This window comes from Acyrthosiphon pisum, chromosome A1, assembly GCF_005508785.2.
Source record: "Acyrthosiphon pisum isolate AL4f chromosome A1, pea_aphid_22Mar2018_4r6ur, whole genome shotgun sequence".
Lineage (NCBI taxonomy): Eukaryota > Metazoa > Arthropoda > Insecta > Hemiptera > Aphididae > Acyrthosiphon > Acyrthosiphon pisum.
Genome location: NC_042494.1, coordinates 111,409,605 through 111,431,833, shown reverse-complemented (window position 1 = coordinate 111,431,833; position 22,229 = coordinate 111,409,605). Strand labels below are relative to the sequence as shown.

At 28.9% G+C, this 22,229-nt stretch overlaps 1 protein-coding gene across 2 annotated transcripts in view; it reads left to right on the top strand.

Moving 5' to 3' along the window:
• LOC100573017 overlaps window positions 1–22,229 on the top strand; it is a 39,522-nt gene that overhangs the window by 7,618 nt on the left and 9,675 nt on the right. The window contains exons 2-4 of one of the 2 annotated variants that reach the window (XM_029488048.1): window positions 14,019–14,103; window positions 14,457–14,667; window positions 18,467–19,668. In XM_029488048.1, coding sequence (XP_029343908.1) covers window positions 14,544–14,667; window positions 18,467–19,668 — 1,326 coding nt within the window. In that variant the 5' untranslated portion in view covers window positions 14,019–14,103; window positions 14,457–14,543. The remainder of the gene's footprint in view (window positions 1–14,018; window positions 14,104–14,456; window positions 14,668–18,466; window positions 19,669–22,229) is intronic. The other variant, XM_003244997.4, reaches the window with a different exon arrangement.

Genomic DNA, 22,229 nt, shown 5'->3' with positions numbered 1-22,229 from the left:
AACAAATCTACAAAAAACTTTGCATATTTTAATACGAGAATGTAATGCTGAGAAACTAACATTAAATTAAGTGTAGTTAAAATATATTGTTTGGAATGAGAACACTAGGAATAAAATAATTGTATAAAAAATAACCATCGAGAATCAAAATAAATGTTTATGAACCAGCAATTACTTAGGTAAAGAACTCTCAAAACTAAAACCAAGTATGGTATACATTATTCATGCATTTTTTTTTTATTAAAATACAAGTAAACATTTTCACATGTTTTCGAGTGTTGAGCTATCTAAAAGTGTGTTTCAGTGGTTATTCTGATAAATTATAAATGGGGAGTTTCCAGCTACTTAATATAATATACATATATATCATATTTTCGTCATATTATTAAGATACCAATTTCATTTTGCGATTATGTGGCATAAACAAAATCACGTACTTATCATGAGCACCTTATTTTAATATCTTCAGATAATGTAAGGTGCACAATACATATTATATACAATATACGGTATAAAAAGTTTATTGCGAATATTCAATTTTAACGAGCAAATTGAAAGCGCGAATGCAAATATAAAGATAATATAATATAATAAATAGATGTATTGTAGATAATATAGATATATGGAATTCGTCTCACTATACTAACCTTGGAAAAATCCAATGCATGTTTGTGTATTTGAATGATAATTATAAATTTAGCAATGCGGTAAAAAAAAATTTATAAATATAATTAAATATATTTTTTTAAATTCTTTGAAAATACGAACGAAAAAATATGGAAAATTATAAAAATGTATCCGTATAGAAGCATACTAGTTTTAAACACAGTTAAAAATGTTTAGTGTAATTGAAGCTTTGATTAGAACTATTTTTTAAATTTAAACACATCGTATATCAATTATCAGTGCCACTATTTTCACTGTTAATTATTTAATTTTTTTATTTTTCGTATAAAATACCACTGTTGAGTCTAATGTATATGAGCATAAAATATGTTCGTATGTGACAAAAATAAAAAAACTAGTGCAAGAAATTAAAAAACAAAAAAAAATTATTTTATTAAAATTAAGGGTATTGGAATATAGTCTTCAATAATAAACCATTATTTTCAATTAAATAAATAATACCGAGAGAATTAAGTGATATTATGTATTGTTCAGAAGGTGATCCATTTAAGTTTGTTAACACTCATTATTTCAAACATTTGGAAATTTGTATTTTTTTTTTTGTATTGAAGTTATTCAAATTCTGATTTTTATAATTCTTAAATATATACTTAAAGACCATATGCATTTTTGGATATTTGAGATTGTTTGTACTATTTAAAAAGAGATTTGTGGCGATACAAACTTCTATTATTTAAATGAGAATCTCCCTTTTTAATTAGAATTATTCAACAGATATTGTTTTAATAATGCTGATGTATTGATGTATTGATGTATTGATGTACGCAAATAAAATTATATACAAGTAGTTTCCGATTAAAAAAATGTTATGTACATGATAGTCCATGATATTAGCCCGGTAGACGTACCATTTAATATTTGTTTGGTCATATTCTTATAAGTTATTCTTTAGAAAATAAATACAAATTTTAAAATTCTAATTCATTTATAGCTTACCTACTATACTTTTAAATCAATTAAAAAGCAAACAATAACTACCCCGCCTGTCATATAGAATCTCTTATCTATCTTTGTATTATAAATATAAAAAGTGCACATTACATCGGTAATATATTTTATATTACATATAACCATATGCATTACCCATAGTATACATAAAAATCAATAACTAGAAAACTAGTCGTTCAAGTTTTGATTTAATTCAACAAAATTTTAAAAAAATCATCTACCAAATAAGTGAAAATAAAAATAAATTATAAAAATAATTATTAATTCTCATTTGAAAAAAATAAATTTGTGTTGAAACAGGTCACTCCTCGGTACAAAAACCGAAGTACCTAAATAAATCTATTTAGGTATTTAAAAATATAGTCTTTAAGTATAATTAAAAATTTCAAAAATCATATTTTGAATAACTGCACCATTAAAGGAAAGATGAGGATGAGTATGCCTGTATATTATGCTTGTACTCTGTTTACTCTGAAACCACTTTATTTTTTAACAAGATGTAATTTTCATTTTCCAAATGACTACATAAAAACTTGAACACAAGCTGCAATCCACGCAAATGGATGTATCCCTTCGAAATATGTCAACCTGTCTTACCAGTGACAAGAAATACCACTAATATCCTTCCTCGCTATAATAACAGTAACAATTGAATTAAAAAAAAAAAAAACACAATCTGCAATCCTTAGAGACATTATTATGTACAGTTCTCTAATACCGTTATTCTAAGCATTAAAAAAACAATTAAACCAATTATTCGTTCATATAATTTCATTTGATAAACTTTGGTGAAAATTAAATCACAGTATAAAAAACAATACTATACTAAATTAATAAATTTAACAAATAAAACTTTGTATGATTTCAACATTTGAAAGGAGATATATAGTTTGTCGATACTCTTAAAGTTACAAATTATACTAAGTAGGTATTAATTTAAAACAGATAGGTTTACTTCAGTTAATTTTAAAAGCACAAATAACAAAAATATAGTTTATTATAAATTTAAAATAGTTTAATGTATTTATATTTTATATGTTGGTTAGGTTTTTTCCTTTATTATTATATGTTATAATTCATTATAATTAATTGTACTACTGTTTTAAAAATATACTGGTGTATCTACCACCTTATATACTAACAACAATCAACTACTTAGTACATATTTTAACACTGAATTAAAATATACTTAATTTGAATTGATTTAAAAAATACAATATTAAGAATTCTATAAGTATAACAAATAGATACATTTGGAACAAAATGTAACACGCTAACGAAGTTCTTAGGGCACATTCAAATAACTTGTGAACAATGTTATATTTAACAAACAGATTACAATGAAGCAGTTGCCAGATATAACTAATAAATATTGCTATTATAATATTAGTAAAAAAATAAATTCTAATAAAATCCAAAAATTTAAAAGTGTAAAAATTAAATAAGTTGTACAAAAAAAAAACATTAACAACAAAATCAATTTAAAGATTTTTAAGCTAGGAGGAAATAGATACAAATAAGTTATAAAAGACAGTTAATATAAGTGAATAAAAATCACAAAAATAATTTATTTTACCCTTAAATTACTTACTTTTATAGTTTTATTATATTGATTTTACAAACTGCTATGGAATAGGCAGAATCTTCGTTTATTTGTTTACAAAACTTCTCAAGGAGTGAGAAGAACTATAAAATGTATCTTTTCAGAATAAAATAAACATATATAGTTATAAAAATGAATCGACTGCATTGTATATATCGACTTCGTATGCAAAATATTATATTATATTATAATGAAATTTGTACACAAACAAAAACAAACATCATGACAAACTAAACACAAGTATTACATTTGCGTATATTGCTCGACATCTGTTATCTACATAACAAATAAATTGCAATAACAACAACAACAGCAACGACGACGACGACGACGACGACAACAATAAAACGGTGCAGAAATAAAATTATGATTTCAAAATAATAGTGTGTAGAATATTTAACAATGTCCTTTGCTTAATGTTAGGAAACTGCAATGTTTTAGAAGAAAGAAAAACAATTACATTCTAAACTGCAAAATAAATATCCGACACACACATTTATTTTCTAATCGGATTTCATTGTTAATTAAAATCTCAGATACAGAGTAAACTTTTGACGCGTTCTTACACTCATTAAGCAACCACTGAGATAATAATAAATCAATGAATAATAGTAGTATTTCACCGATTACGTTCTGTGTGAAATAAAATTGTGCGTGAAAATTTAATTAATTTAAGTGTTGATAATTGGATTTGAAATTTATAGAGTAGTTATTTTTTTAAATATTTTTTTTTACATATTGTGTTGTATAAATGATAATAGGACAGAATATCAAAAAGAATAACGGTGATAATTTTAATACTGTTTTATGTGTTATTGATAGTTTGCATAACGACCGAGACTTTACTAGATTACATCTACTTAACGAGGAAAGTAATTGCCAGCTATTAAATACCAACATCATTCTACTTTATTAAATTAAATATTGATATTTTGTGTAGGAAAATATTAATGGTTTGCTTTTCATACAAATAGTCCTATTAAAAAAACAGCTGTGGGTAGTGGATAATATATCAAATGTGCTTAAACTGTTTAGTATTTTTTTTTCGAATAATCACGTTTGATTAGTTTCAAACACACAACATGACAGTAAAATGGTAGTAGTCAAATTTATCTTTGTATAACTTTTATGAAATGCAATATACCATAATATAATGTCAATGTTTGTATAAAAAATATACATACACGCATACATTCATATATTCATAAAAAATATCAAAAAATCAAATAAAATATACCATAGGGTACACTCAATTTATTTTGTCATGTTTTTTTTATACCTATATAAATACAAATAACTTTTTATGGTTGTATTTATATATATTATTTATAAGCTTTGATCAAATTATAAACAGTTCACGCATAAGCATTGGACTGAATTGAATGTTGGATTTCATTTATATTTGTATTTTATAACTCTATAGCTAATATATTTAAAAAAAAATTAAACAAACCATGTTCTTGATTATTTGAAGCATCGCGCAAAATATATTAAATATCATTATTAGATTATTTAATACTACCAGAATTTTATTGATTGACAGTTCGTATATTTTAAATTATAATATACCTACCTAAATTACTAAAATAAATACTTCAATTAAGTATAAAGATTGCTCCAATTTTTAAACTATCTCTAATGTTATTGAACTCGTGTATTTAAAAAATATATAAAAATAGATATGAGTGTGAACTGAAAGAGTAAGAAATTTAATATAATTAAATATTAAATAATTAATTTTTGAGACTATCAGTGTTTTAGATGTACCTAAATTGCCTATACATATCGCCGTGTTAAAAAATATGTTATAATAGTATAATAATTGAGTACAATAACATTTGAAATGTTGAATACATAATAACACTATACATTAAATTCATATCTATTAGTTTTAACTTTTAGAAAATATATTCTAAAATATAACACAAAATTCTTATCAGTATTATTGCAGTTTAAAATAATATCTTACTGACTGAAAGATTGTACAACTAATAATCTACTTTTATTATATTTATGTATTTATTTAATATTAATAATATGTACAATACATATCCATAACATATCTTTAACATATCCATAGTATATAAACCGTAGGTGTTATTTATTTATTGTACGAAAAAAGAATCCATGAATTTACAAAAATTGTGTAACATAATAACAGTTGGAGATATTGATGGTATTATGTAAGCTGCGTGAATTTTTGATTGTGTTCGGAATAGTCAAAATTAAATATTTCTTTGGGCATTTTGAAGAAAATACGCTCTTCGTTATATTACATTGATTTATACAGTTAATAAATCTATCGATTTTCTGTCACACGCTAAAAACATATTAATTATATTTCGTGTTCAAGTTTTTTTTCCAATTCAAAATGTAATTGACAGTTTCAAAAAGCGCGATCATGAAAAAAATATAGATTTTGTCGTTTTTCGTAGCAGATACATATATATTTTTCTTTTCAAAAAAGTTAATTAAAAACCAAAGTGTTGATAGTTGGAAAACGAATCGTGGGGGACCGATTTCTACAAATTACATTTTGTTCGTAAATTAAAACCGAAAGCGCTTAATTATGAAATACTATACGGAATCGTTTCCTGCTATTATTATTGTTCTTTACAGTTTTTTTTTATGGCACAAAAGACAACCCGTTGTAAAACGCCTGCAATAATCATTAGTTTACATCGGTGTTTGCACATAATATAAATGACAACATAAATTATTATTCGGTGTATACTCAAAATTCCACACAGACGCACAGTGCATTGACCTGTACGCGATGATATTGTCTAAATAAAATTCCATTGCGGTGTAATATAGCGCCTAAAATATCTATATGAAATTTCATAATTAAAATAATTAAACTTTCATTTTAATTTATTCATGGTACACATCGTTAAAGTAAAATTACGCAAACTCTTTTCTTCGAGTCTATTATGTTCTAATCGAATTAGTCTCTCACGCACGCGATGATTATTATACTATTATATTATTATGATGTGTATTTATACGCGTTTTTAGGCCCCGAAATCATCGCCGGAAATCAATCGGACTAGTTACACGTCACATAATAATAATGATAATAATAATAAGAAGAAGAATAATAATATATATTACAGAAACCCGGCGCTGCAATGTTTCAACGAACTCGATTGTTATTCAACGGATGACGGTGGCTGGCTATGCACGCGACGCGCGTTTTAGCGCAAGTATAATAATATTTTCGAACGCGCAATACGCCAGACGAATACCGATCGTCGAAAGTTGGTAGTTTGATACTAGTTGTAATCATGTTTTTATTTATTATTAAATTATTGAAAAAAAATTGTCAAAGTAGGTACCTCGGAGACAGACCCATGGCAGACTTTTTTAAACGCGATCACCTAGTGTTGGCACGAAGTTTTATAAATACAGCGTGCAGTTGTTTCAAAGAACACATTACATATTTATAATATTTATAGTGCTGTAACGCAGACCACCATCCTTGTCTGGGTTAGTTTTTGTTTTTAGAAAAAAATATCTTAGTTTTTTTATATTTTGCGAAAACAGTTTATTTTTGATTTGTGGAGATGTGATGCTCTAATTAGTAATTACTAATGGATATTTTGAATCCATTAATATAAACTTAAAATATTTAAAGTCTTAAAGATAAATAAAATGAGTTAAATATTTGTTACTACAGGCATTTTCGAAAAAATGGTCTGCTCCAGAGTATGAAAATAAAAACGATATTGGGCTGTCGTAATTTAAAAAAACTAATCCTCCCCTCCCCCCGAACCAAAATAAAATATGAAAAATAGTGTTGTAAATATTTAAATTTATACTTTAAAATTTTTTTCACAAAAACTATAAACTACGATGGCATGACGTCTCCAAGACGTCTATATAAATTTGTTTTTTTTTTCTACCTGTTTCCAAGTAAAGCAAAAATTGCATGTGCAGCGTATGCCACCTGCAGCTACACGATGCGTCTCGGCGTCACCTGCACGTCACGATCGTCCGTCGTCGTCATACTATTGTCATCGGCACGCTAGTACCTACACCTCGCACTAGTCGCCGATCGTGCCGGACTATATGATTTACAATTACATTTTCTGATTTCTAATAAAAAAAATATATAACATTATGTATAGTAATAATGATGATATACGGACGCAATGTGCCGTAAAACATGTTCCTATCGATTTTGACGGTCCCCATAGTAACGAAGTAATTCGCATTTTCGCTGGGATTATTATCTGGTACTCACGGCAGCGGCAGCAGCAGCAGCACCGCCATGCACAATATTGTATATTATTATTATTAGGTGTGCCCCCACGTCGCTCTCCAGGCGGCACGCACTCGAGTCCAACCGACCGTGTGGGTTTTAATCGACCTATACCTGTGCACGCACGCACACACATGCACACAAGCGCGGGCTGCACTCACACTGCTGTCATTGACACTCACGTTATAATATATAATATAGTTCAACAAATTAATATAAAACAATGGCAGCAGTGTGCCTACATAATATATTATACAGTGTAGGAGTACAGTATTAAATACATGTATGCGTATAATAGATCCGAGTACAGCGTATAATATACCAACATTAAATATATGGTATAATGTGACTCACCGACGACAAGTATTGTGTACCTACATAATATTATTATATACTATTAATATATTACTATGAGCTGCGGGTGCCAAACTCACGAATATTCGTATAAAAACGCCACCGCAGCGTTTGTGCCAATAATGTAATATAATATGTACTATTGATATGGTGCGACGGACAAACACGTTTTCTCTTCGTATTTGATGTACACCGAGAAACATTAAGATGTTATATACACTTTTTTTTAATTAGGCACATCATCGACATTTGAGTATAGTTGAGACTTTGTGGGTTGCCACGTTGGCGACTGGATTTTCTCTACAACTATATATTGACAAAATTCCACTTTTCTCCTTTTTTAACATTTAGATTAGCTTATTTAGTTTATCTGAGATAAATATCTTAGTTACACGCATATTATATTACACTAATAGTTCATACTTTAATATTTGAAAATATTCAGCTAACTTCACACACATAGGTATTATAGCGGTTATTTGTAATTATTACAGTTGGACTGTTTCAATTAACTTGAGTATAAATTATGCACGTAGGTACTTGCATGCCATATACACTACAACAAGCATAATATATAGTGAATTATATTAAAGTACAATAAAAATGTTAAATAATAAGTTATTAAAATGTTCATGACTTTGGGTTCGTTTATTTTAATCACTTATAACGAAATGACATGAAAATAACTATGTGCATGTTAACTGCATTTAGAGAACCATAAGTTCGTAATAGTTAACATTTAGCGCTCTGGAGATTGAGTTAGATCATGGCAGGTCAATATTATTATTTAGATATCGAGTAATTATCGATCATACTATATTATTATTATGTAATGTGTTTATAAAGTTGTCAACTTAGCATATATTTATAGTCTATGTATAGTTAACTACTCGTAGTGTTTCTTTCATCAAGTCAAATCCAAACGATTAAACTTTAATACATTTTCTTATTTTGTTATATAACTCACTCAAAGAAAAAAGTTTGTACACATGGCACATAATCATTCTTCATTTATTCAAATACAAATACTTACTAAAATAAAATATATTCAACTATCTATAAAGATTATTTTTCAGTGTCGATCATAAGAAATACCTCCTCTATTGAAGTCAGACACATTATTCGGTATCCAAAAAAAATGTCTGAAACGAGATGAAAACGCAGAGTTTAACACGTTTTCGTCTCGAGTGCGATCGTTATTTTTAATTTTATAATGTACCTGCTCGTAAAGATTACAGACAATATTTTAACAGCAGCGGATATTGTACGAAATGTGTGCTTTTGAAATAAGTGTTAGTTTACAACCCAAACGTATGCTTAAAAATGTTATGCATGTCCTTGTTGATATATAAAACACAATGCTCGCTTTCTTCGTTATGTTATTATTTATTGTTATGTCTACGCACGTTTCAGACGACAGTAAAAAGAAAAATAATAATAATAAACAAATAAATAAAAATAATAATGGCAAAAAAACATAGTTAAGAGAGTTAAGAGATAAAATAAATTATGTAAAAGTGGAATCATCACGAATGAGCGCGTTACACATTCATGGCATATAATATAATATTGCAAAATTTAAAAATATCTTAACACGTTTGGTGATTAACTAACTCATAACGCCTGCCATAATAATATCATAATATTATATTCTCTGTCGGAATAATAGAATTATGATGACAGAGTATATGGCGTATTTACCCCGCCACAAAATATATAGCGAGAATGGTTATATTATTATTATCATACGCAGTGTATTAGCACTATGAAACTATACGTACTATATGTGGTGTGTGTGTGTGTGTGTGTGTGTGTGTGTGTGTGTGTGTGTGTGTGTGTGTGTGTGTGTGTGTGTGTATACCATTAAAAAATAATAATATTCATTAGCTTTAAATATTGTTATAATAATACATTGGTGGATAACAATGCAATTCAAAAACGTTAACTCCGTGGTAATATATTATCCCGGCATAGCGTTACAAGTAAGTCATATTCTTCAAAGGCACGTCAATTTGCCATGTGTTGTTGTGTACAGGTTGTACGATGTTTATTATTTTTATAAATCATAATATTAACCCCCACCTGAGATTCAGGTACGCGCGTGGCTAGGCACAAGATGAAATACCGATTGTACATATTTTATAACGGATTTATTAATGTATACATCAATTAGTGATGTAAAAAACGATATTTTTTTGTATTGTACGTAAAATAAACCTTGTTTAATACTGTATTACCGTGTGTATTAACTAGAGTATAATTAATATATGTACTATACCGTAGTATTCTGTATTATGTACACAATTTATATTATATTATAATATTATAAAAAATTCCTTTATTTTAAAAATTACACAAATCACATTAACATTGCTCATTCAATTGCAAATGTATTAACATTTAACAACGATAAAATAAAAAAGACGGGAAATTTCGTATAGTAACTTCAAATTAACAAGAAATTAGAAAATTAACAAAATAGTTAGTGAATGATAATTAACATTAGTTAAAGATAAATATTAACAAGTCAAGATCAATGTCAAATGATCTAATTTTATCATAATATGTTGGTACTTTTATTTTTTGTTTAAAATTCTATACAGAATACATAAATAAATAATACCATTTGATACATGTGTATATTAGACTAATAATTCACATCACTAATACCAGCAGTCTAATAGCTGTATAATATATTATATAGTATATTAGTATATATTAAGAATAAGTAAAAAAAAAATTAGTAAAGAAAAAATTTTTCTTTAATAGCCATTAAGTTATTTTTAAATATACTGAATTAGTGTATTGACACCATAAAAAAAAAAATAACAATCTATATTTTAATGTAATATTTAATGCATTTTTATTACATCGGTAGATAATTAAGATAGTAATTTTCATATTTTTAAATCAAATTCATACTATAAAACTGTCACTAATTACATTATATTTTCATCCCTTTTTGCTCATCGAAACTAATGAGTAATAAAACCAGCTCCTGCTATACAAACAATAACTGCAGGCTAAAATCCAATTTAATATAAATTAGGTAATAAGATATAACAAATAACGGTTGGAATCAACATTTAAAATGTGTGCTAGATAAGTCGTCTAGAAACTTTTAAAATAGGAAACAGCTTCAATCATATTTTGTTGTAACATTATTTTTAATTATTTTATTCCCAATAAAAAGGAGTTACTTAATTTAATTTTAACATAAAGAAATTATAACACAAAAATCTAAATTAATTTGTATTTTAAAACTAGTTTTAAATATTAATTCATTAAAAATATAGTAGAATTAAAGGATCGATGAGTAAAACTTTTAGGTTTACATGTGACATTTGCAATTTATTAATCAATCACAAAAAGAGTCAAAAAACTTACATAACTGTACAATGTACATACCTACTTCGTGTACCTACTTGATGATTACTTGACGAAACTTTTCTTTATACCTACCATATATACGTGTTCTAAACGTATTAAATTTAATTTCAAACAATTTATAACTAACTGTTTTCATTAAAATCCCGCAAGAACTATAAGTAATATTCAATAATTATAATAACTAAATATGAAGTATAACTTCCTTAAAACCAATTATTAATTATAATTAATATAATATCAGAGTTAAACTTGAAATTTCCTTTCACATAATTAGCATAAAAAATGCCTAACATTTCCTTAAAGATTAACATAACTTATAATAAGTCACTAATAAATGTATAGGTTCCTTAAACTCAATACAATCTTCAAGAATCCAATTTAAATTGTTTAGCTACCCATTTAAATATAAAATATTTAAATAAGTTTTTTGTCATGTCCAAAAGTATAAGTAAATAATCAACTCAAATTAAAAAAGCAGGTAAGTGGATGTCGCTCTGCTGTACAGTAGATTACAAGTGGGTCATTGTATAATGGATTGTATTAGACTTGAATTCAATGATATAATATCATTGTATAAGAAAAACGATTCTTAGCGGAGACGGTTTGTCAGTCTGGATATTTTATATTTTGTTATTATTTATTTTATCATGTGAGTTGAATTAATATTAAAATATTATAATTTTTTATTCGTTTCTATGGTGATACACAAAGCGTTAGAAATTAAAATCCCATTTTTAGCGTTTTTTCTTAATTTTCCGGTGGTTTTTCCGTGGCATTAAATAACTATTGAGAAAATCGAAAAATGACCTCTCTAAAGTACCATCTTGATCCAATTTGCTAAAAGATAAGGTACTATATGTTGAAATCGAAGCACTCCTTCTGTAAGAAATTTTGTATACAGGATATAAAAAGAAAAAATAAATAAATAAACACCATTGTAAAAACAATAGCTTCCTCGCTCCGCTCAGAATCTAAAAAAAATATTGACTTGATAAAATAGTCAAGTTTCTAATTTCCAAAAAGTGGGAACAAAATGTAAGCTTTAAAATTCTCGCATAATCGAATAAATTTAACCAACAGTATTCAACTTTTGTATTTGAACAGCTTTCAACTAGGATGTATTCATGTGATGTTTCACTCTTTGTCCAGAATTCGAAAATGAATTATATTTCTTTGTATACCTCCAAGATCGAAAGTAAAACCATTTTGTGTGATAATGGATACGCGTTCGCGCACAGGAAATAAAAGAGATGACTATTTCTCTTTTATCGTACGCGGGTGTGTATGCTTTGGAAATATAACAAAAGGCCGACATTATATATATATATATATATATATATTATATACACAGAAACCGTATCCGTATGTCCATTTATGGCCATAAACAAGAAGTGATTTATTATTGAAAACGTATTCTCACCAGAAATAATATTGAATATATTGAGCATATCGTATCTTAGAAAACACGCAATGTATAGCTTAAATCCACAAACTTATGAACGGCAAGGTTATTATTATATATATATATATATATAATGACGTCAAACATAACCATTTATTCGAAGACCACTTCATGTTAAAAATAATGTCTTTTTAAAAATATATTAGTTTAACCCCGTACTATTACCATCGTAGAAAAAAATACTTACGCCATCTAAAACCGAAAAAGTTAAGCCATAAATTATTGCCTTTTTATTTAGGTCATCGTTATTAACTAGCTATCAGTAAAAAAATACTGTTTTGAAGGGGGTGACCTAGTAGAAAAACGGTGTATTGTATGTGATTTGGAACATTTTTATCTTATTTATATGTATTTAATCATAATCATTAATAATAACTGTGGGTTATGAGATACCATTATATAAAGTATTATTATAACGTACTGGTCAAGAGATTTAAAACTAAATATTATGAGATTGGACAATTTTGTCATAGTAATGTATTTTATTTGTCTAAACTCTCGAAGAAAATAATTTAGATAATACTGATTGCAAATTAGAGGAGGTTATTTCAGGGCCGTATTTAGATAGGGAAACAAAGGGGCTGTTTTTTTCGAATTGCTATTTTTATTTTAAATTGTCATTGTTTTAATTCTCTCTAAACTCCATTCACTTATTTCCTACAATTAACATTATATTTTTATATTTTGAAACTTGTTATCATAATTCATAACACTATCTTTATTAATAGCAAAAATGGTCTTAGCCTTAGATCATATACAATGGATAGAGCTATAAGCAATAAAATGTGTCGCCAACATATTATCAAGAGGGCATCTCACTTTTACGCATGCGCAAAGTACTGTTATCAGTTTTATCACAACCAACCTAATCAAATAATATTATACAATCTGTTGTTTAATGTTTAACATTTTTAATTTGTTTCATTTTAATTAAGTTTGACATAGATACTAGACATTAGATACTAGATAGTAGATAATGGAATAACTGATAAAGCCAAAATAAAAATGCACGCATGCGCAGTAGCTACATGCCCTCTTCATATGTTGGCTACATACTCGTTACACGTGAGGTATAGTCGTTGCTCTATCCATTGTATATGATCTAAGGTCTTAGCTATATTAAACATAGAAAGAGATCTAACCTCCGCCACAGAATAATTTCTGTGCCTCCGCCGTCATTAATGATATTGTTATTGAGGATCTTACTGAGTCACCACCCAAGAAGACAGTTGACATTTTTTATTTGTATTTTTTTTAAACCTTTAACTTCATATTATTAAAACTAATACTTACATGTTTTTTTTATGTAGAAATGGGCGTTTATTTTTGTGGCCCTTGGACGGCAAATTCCTAAATACGGCCCTATGCATACGATAATAATTGCATTCCATAAATGTAGGTATCTACTAAATCATAATGTTTATAGAAAATTACGATTAACGTATGATTTTTTTATAATGATATAATACAAACAAATATAACTACTAGTCATATCAAGATATTATTAAAACCATATGTAAATGTAAAATTATTAAAAATTTTCATTTATATAACTTGCATATTTTAAGACTACACACTGCATCATACAAAAACCATCTGGTATTTTAGTAATTATTTTCCACTATTGGTAAATACTAAATAGATAAAAAAATATGTTGTATTACACGTTCTGAACTCTAATGGTATTTTCTGGTAGAGCGCGTATGAAGTATTTAACGATTATATCATGTGTGTATATTTTGTTATAGATGTAACGTGAGCAAGAAAGAAAAACGAAAATACGGAACAAAGAAGCAATACAATACAATACAATATAAAATAATAATTTTAAAAAAATGAAGGGAACCAAATGCTCAATGCAGACAACACGTTCTCGCCAGCAATCATTTAATCACGCTGGTGTCGTGATGTATTTTATTTGTGCGCAATTGATGATATCTATTGATTCAGCAGCTCTTGGTTCGTATTCAAAAATGCATCACGTTTAAATGTATAATACACACATTTAATCCATAGTTTATGGTATACATTATGCAAATTTCATCGTGTAATACTGTTCATACGCACATGTACTGCAATGTGCTACTCGTGTCAGTGCACCATATAATATTTAATCATAACAATATTATATAATATGAGGTCGAATAATAATTATCGTCATTTATCCCACACACGTTCTACCGGTTATCTATAGGATGTGTAATTATTCCGCCAGTTTTTCATAATATCCACGCAATAATTATGAACATTTCGTCAGAAAAACATAACCACGCACACGTCAGTATTTATTTATGCAATAAAAAAAATAAAGATGGTATAATAATGTAATGAAACAAATTTGAAATTTATAAAAAAAATATCTATAGAAAAGCATGATATAAATGTACAACTCACAATTTAAAAATGAAAAAAGAAATGTTTTGTATATTATAATAATTATAATATCATTAAGTTGAAAATCAAACACATTTAAAAATATAATTACTTCTATATTACTGTATTATCAATAACTGTTAAACATTTGAATTTTCCGAATTATTATTTTCAAAATTTCAGGGAAATAAACGAAATTGATTTTGTTGTGAGGAAAAAAAATATACACCGTAAATGTTGCTTTTTTGTGGTTTTCTGTATGGTTTCAATAAGTGTATGGCCTCGGTTTGCTGAAAAACTACTGAGAAATTACCTCCCAAAATACTAAAGTACTATCTATGTTCAATTTTCAATCTATTGATTGGGCTACATGAACTTTTAAAGCCACTATACAAAAAGTGATAACACACTTCAAAAAAAAAAACTTTTTTCTATAAGATCAATACATTTCTCTATTCGTTTAGAAATTTAATAAAAAAAGAAACACAAAATCTGCATCATTATCGTTAGCTTATAATACGTTCTAGAAACTATTTTTAATCTCATTTAGTTTAGAGAAGTTACAAGAGAAATCAGAAATATTATTTTAGTGTAAAAAATCTTAATTAATCCTTTGGGAAATAATATATACATCAGATACTTAAAAGTTAAAACGACTAGAGGGATTGTGTAATGTACCTATGGAGATGGAAGTTTGGTTGGCCACTTTTTCGGTTATCTTAAGGTATTAAAGCAATGGCAAATAATTGTTTATGAATAACGATGCAGAGCAGAGTTTAGGACTTATGCAACACAACCTAATTAAATTCTCCAAAATTTGTTTGATATAAGAGATGAATTATGCGTGATTACAGTTTTTACTTGGAACTACGGATGATAAAACATATGTTTAAAGAAATAAGTGTCTTCTAAAATTAAAATAAGTATTTATAGGATTTTTTGGGCTTTTATTCAAACATAATTTAACATATCCACAAATACTCAACTTAAATTAAAATTTAATTAAAACAGCTTTTTGTTTTCTAAAAATATACCATCACATTATTAAGAGTCTTTGAATAAACTTTTGTAAAAGCGTTAGAAAAACTTTTAAAAACACGTCTTTTAGAGAAAATTTATTTTTTAAATATTCTGAGATGCTTTAAAAAGTGTCGTTAGTATTCTGAAAATGAACCAAAGTTATAAAGTTCTCGTTATTTAAAGTGTGTGAAAACAGAAAGAATTGTAAGCGACAGTTACTTTTCTAAAATATATTATTACGTTTAAAATTACAAAAAAAAAAATTTAAACTGCTGAGACTGGAAATATATTATTATTTGTCCGTAGTTTACTCAAATCATATTTTTACAGAAAAAACTCTTAGAAAGACAATAATACTAAATAAATAAAAGTAAACAGAAAAAAGTTTAAACATATAGACTATTGTCAACTGTAAAGCTTATTCACATAAATAATAATAATAATTTATTTCAATTTAAAATCAACAAAAGAAACAAAACTTTCAAAACTCCAAAACAAGAACCAAAAAAAAATCATTCACTCGAAAGTTGAAATATGTTTTATATTTACTCGCATGATAATAATAATATTATCTCGATTATAGATTACAATATAATTTTTATTTTTTACGTTGATAAAAAATACTATATACCTACTACATAATATTATTATCTTCTAATCACTTATTAGAGTGACTAATAAATAATAATACCGTTTATAATTTAATGTTAAGTGTACACGACTGTATTAAATAATCAATTAACAAAGTAATAATGGTAATAGCACATAATTATATAGTAATATATATTTTGTCGATGGCTAAGTTTATTTAATACACATATTATAATAAACATACTCAGCACTAAACTCTAAATAATATTTTTATACAACAGCACCGCTATCGAGCATAGTTGTTTATACAATTTAAGGGTCCTGGTTGCAATTTTTAAAATTTTCCTCAATTCTATAAAATTTGAAAATTGAATTTTGTATTTTAGTTGCCACCTCAATTATAATACTCTTCCACTAATCTACTACCCAATACCTATTTAGGAGGGGTTGGTAGGGTGTATTATATCGATCAAAACACACTTTACAGGAAAAACTCTCACACTTCGTAGATTGGTCCGATTCCCGTAATTTTTTTTTTTTGTTAGATAGAGGAATATTTTTTACAGGGTGCATTGGACTTCGATTTTTGATTACGTTGCTAAAAACAAAAACTAATACAAAAACTTAAAAGTTGTAAAAATTAATTAAATTCAAACTTGTAATATACGATTTATGAAAATAATTTTGAAAATCCATGTCCAATGCGCCCTGCAACAAGTCTTTCTCTATCTAACAAAAAAAAATTACGGGGGCGTGAAAGTTTTTCTTGTAAGGCATGTTTTTGAGCAAAAAACAGGTCGCACGCAGGTCCCTCAACTTATATTATGTATAATGATAACTGTTTCATGTCAAATAAAAAACGTTGCGCTTTTATTTTGAAATTAAAATTTTTTTTTTTTAATTATTTTGCCCTAGAACCCGGCGACTATGGTCATTAGCTATTGTTGGGGTTACGGTTGTAGCGGTTGTAATAGTTGGTAGGGTTCAAACGGTTGGTATGATTGGTACTATTGGTCGGCAAATTTGATGGATAATCATAAGCCATAATTATTATAAAAAATTTACATAAAATTCTCTAACGTAGAAAAATAACAGTAATAATTCCCTGTTATGCGTAAGATTTATTATTTTATAAAGATTAGTTTTTAAACTTTTACCAGTGAAATAGATTTTAAAAATCAAAAAAGGACCTACAGGTACTACTAAAATTATATCACAGGCTATGAAAAAAAATGTATTCCAATATATATAGAGGGATGGAACCTTTCTGATAACATTTTTTTTGTCTAATGGAATGAATTATAACTTATAATATTTAAATAATATTATCAAATTATTTGATGAACTAAAATATAAATCACAACATCAATCATTGTATATCGTACATGTGTAGATATAAATTACTAAAATAAATGCTAATTTTTAATTATTCTAAATTAAAAATTAATATAAAAATAATAAATATAAAGTTATGGGTTAACGAATTTGGTCGAAATCAAAAGCCTGAAGGCTCTGCCAAACAGAAAGCGTTATTTTCACGTCACGTAATTTTGTAAACAGTTACAACGCGGCGTTTTTCACGCGCGTGAAAGCACCACGCCGACAGCCATTTACCACTTTAACGCGCGTTATAACGCGTTCTGTTTGACAGAGCCTTTAATAATAGGTAGTACATGATTAATATCGCATATCCATACGCGTCATGTTATGCCCACTGCGAGTCCACGATGGCGATAACATATTTTATAAACTTGTGTTCGTTTCTTGTTTACAGTGGACGCTGCGGCCGTCGGAGTGGCTATCGAGGACAAAGTGACGTTACCGTCAAGAAACGAAGCGACAAACCCGTTAAAAGAACCGACGCCCAGCACGCTGCAGGGGGCGTTCTTAAGCGGCAACCTGTCAGACGTCACCAACGGTAGCACCAGCACCCCGCCGGCCGAGGTGTCCGTCACGTCCACGACCGTGGCTGCGGCCGCCGAAACGGTTTGGAACGTGCAGACGGCTGCAGTGGCCACCCTGCCAGCCGATGGACGCAACGTGTCGGCAATGGCCACCAAATTGGAACCGGTCACCACTAACAGACCACTGGAATCGTGGACGGACGTCGTTCACACAAGCACCGAACAACCGTCGTCGTCGCAGTCGTTGTCATCTATGGTTGACTCGACCACTCAAGAAGTGATCCGCGGTGGCGATTACGGTCATGACCTGAACAACAAGAATCTTGTGGCCAACATGCTGAAAAGCTGGTTTAACCACAAAGATGACCCGGCCACGCCTGGTGCGGCCAGAAACAAGGGATATTATACAATCAAGAACGGTGGTAAAGAGAAGGAAAGTGTGCCAACGGGCAACGGTATTGAAGAAGATGGGCCCGGTGCTGTCCCGGCACCGTCGTCCAAAGCGGTTACGGTGGCCGTCGTGGCCGGCAACAAGAGCCTGTTTGAGCGGTGGGACGAAGCGAGTGAGGAGCAGGAACGCGTGCTGGAGGACGCCATGCGTTCCGAAGGACCTACGGGTGACGGTGAAGGTGGAGGCAATGGCGGTGGCTCATCGTCGTCAGTATTGGCTGCCGATCAAAACACGCCCAGCCGGTGGTTCGTGTTACTGTTGTCCGGCAACTCGACCGTGGCGCAGATGCGGCGCACTGATTTCGCAAAGTACCTCAAGCTGAACCTTGCGGCCAGGCTGTCGCTGGAATACGACGAGGTCAAGATCAACCGCGTGTTGGTCGTCCCTCCTCGTCTCATGGTCAATGTCAGCGTGGTCCCCGTCTCTGAACGGACCTCGTCGGTCGCTGCTGCGGCCGCTGTCGCTGCTGTTGCGTCGTCTTCGTTTTCGTCCTGGTCACCGACGGCCTCTGACAAGACGTCAGCGGCTATTTCCGATCGGGTGGTTGAGGACGACGACCCGCTGCACAATCTGGTCGAAACGAATGCCACGCTCATGGAACTGTCCGGAGAAGAATATCGGGTTAGTAGAATAGTTGAACACAACCCTAATTATACTAGTTATTTTGGTGAAACATTTTAAGAATATTTGTAGTTTGTTGTTGAACACTATGTAGTATGTCAACGAATACGTAGTATGTTTTTTATATTTTCATCCCTCCCCCAAAAATACAAAATACATTAACATCATCCATAAACTATATCATAATATATTCAAACTTCATATATGGTAATGTGGTATAGAAAATATTTAAATAGGTTTTATAGTGAAATTGTTGGATTCTGACAAAAAATAACCAGTCGAATTGTAGATTGTAGAATTTAGATCGACCAGAATTGTATTGTGATTGTTGGAAAATGTTTACGGGCGAATACGTACGGTTTAACTGAATACGGTTTTGTCATAATAAAAGTCAAAAATACAATAGCCTACGGTGTTACATTTCGTCGGCCTTTGCGCCATCGTGAATAATACAATTATAATATGTACAGATTATTAAGATCGCTAATGCTAACTGTACATTAAAAATACTTTCCGCAACAGTGGTCAGTGATAAGTTATTTATTCGGAATAATATACAGCTTTTACTTTCGTACCGAAACGTCTATAGAATTTATAAAATATTTAAAGTACCCTCCATCAAAATAAAATATGTATTTTCATGTAAACGATATAATATTTTTAACTTACGTAGAATTACGAGCACTTATAGTTTTAAACTATACTAGGTATTACCTATTAATTATTATACTAGGTACATAAATCGTTCAAATTAATTTTTTTTTTTCATCATTATTTTATAATTAATTAAAAATAATCAGGGAATACTGTCTTGCACCAACACAATCTATACAGAATCCTGTGAGTCTTTACATATTTTCGCCCTTGTTATTATCCCCAATAGTGTGTGTATTTAAAATTTGTAACAATTGAGAGACAAAATAGGAACTGCCTACTTTTAATTATTATAGTTTGTGAAATGTTCCTATACGAATCGGTACAAAAATAATTTAACAGCAAATTGATTAGTTTTATTGTAGGTACAGTGTACTAAACATATACCTAAGTAATTATTTTAAAACATTATAATAGGCAATTTAATTTTAATGATTTTTTACATGCATAATTTTAATGTATTTAGAATCGTTTGACGTCATAAATAAAAAAACAATAAAAAACGGTTTAGCTAGATTTTTTGAGCTTTTACTTCTTTTTTGCATAAAATTGCAACTATGCCGGTAATAAATTATATAATAATGTCAAATGTGACATTTTTAAAATTGTTATAAAACTTACTACCTTAAATAATTAATATTTAATATTCTTTGGTTTAAAAAAAATGTATAGCCCAATGTTTAGTAATTTTCGTAAAAAATTACAAAACTACTAAACTTCAAGTTCCCGGTGGTGCGTCTTAAAATTGATTTCAAGTTTTGGTTATTTACAAAACATAGGTGGGTGTCACAAAAAAAATGTAAATATAACCACGCATTATACGCACTTCTGAGTTCTGACTACACTAAAATGTGTGCCCAGTGTGAAATTATTGTATTCCTTAATTGATTTGGCATTCATACATATCATTATATTTTTTTACTATCAAATTTCCTTGAAATACTACTATATACGCCTGTGTTCAGTTTTATTATATTATAATAATGATTTTGCCGTCGCAATTAAAAAAAGATAACAGCGATTGCATAAAAAATTATTTAAAACTCAAACTCCAAAACTACATCGTCGGTTATTATTGCTTAGTGCCATTGAAGTTATATTATAAGGTTTAAGTAAAGTACATATGCGTACCTACCACTAAAATTGGTTGTTAATTGAAATGTTGAAAATGTATATGTTACGGTGAAAGACGAAAATTGGTAAATGTCGTCATTCCCCGGTCAATAACGTCATTAGCCAAAATGATTCAATTATGTGGGTAAATGTTGTGAAAACACATATTTTAAACTCAAATGTACATCTTTGACCGGTCATTGACGTCATTTACCAAAACTTGTGGTAAATTATGATAAATCTCAAATAATACACTGATTGTTTTAATATAGATACTTTTTAATAATGATTGATGCCTCCGTTGTCACATACAATATTTTGTTTTTAACACAGCCATCATCCTATTTCTACCACCATGCCCTACTAGCTACTGGCTACTGCTAAATGTGCCGAATGAATTACTTCAAACAACTCGTTTATTGGCGTGACATAATATTAAACGACTGTCATTTTCAACTATAGACTTAATTAATTTTACTTTTCCACCAATTGGCACAGCATCATATTTATGCATAAGTCTGTTATTTGTTAGGTACCGTTTTTTTGTGTTGCAATTTTTTTTTTTTTACTGTTGATAATTTTTTCGATTGCTGCATTAAATTTACTCTCCATACTTTAATATTACTTTTAAATAAAACTACAACGCTAACTCGCACTCGTCAAATATACAAGTACTCGCGTAGAATATACGCGTAAATACTAAACTAATAAACTAATATAGACCATTTCATATTATTACTTGGCTTATCGGCGTTATTGCTAGTCAGATTTTCGCTTGTTTATCTACTTCCGTA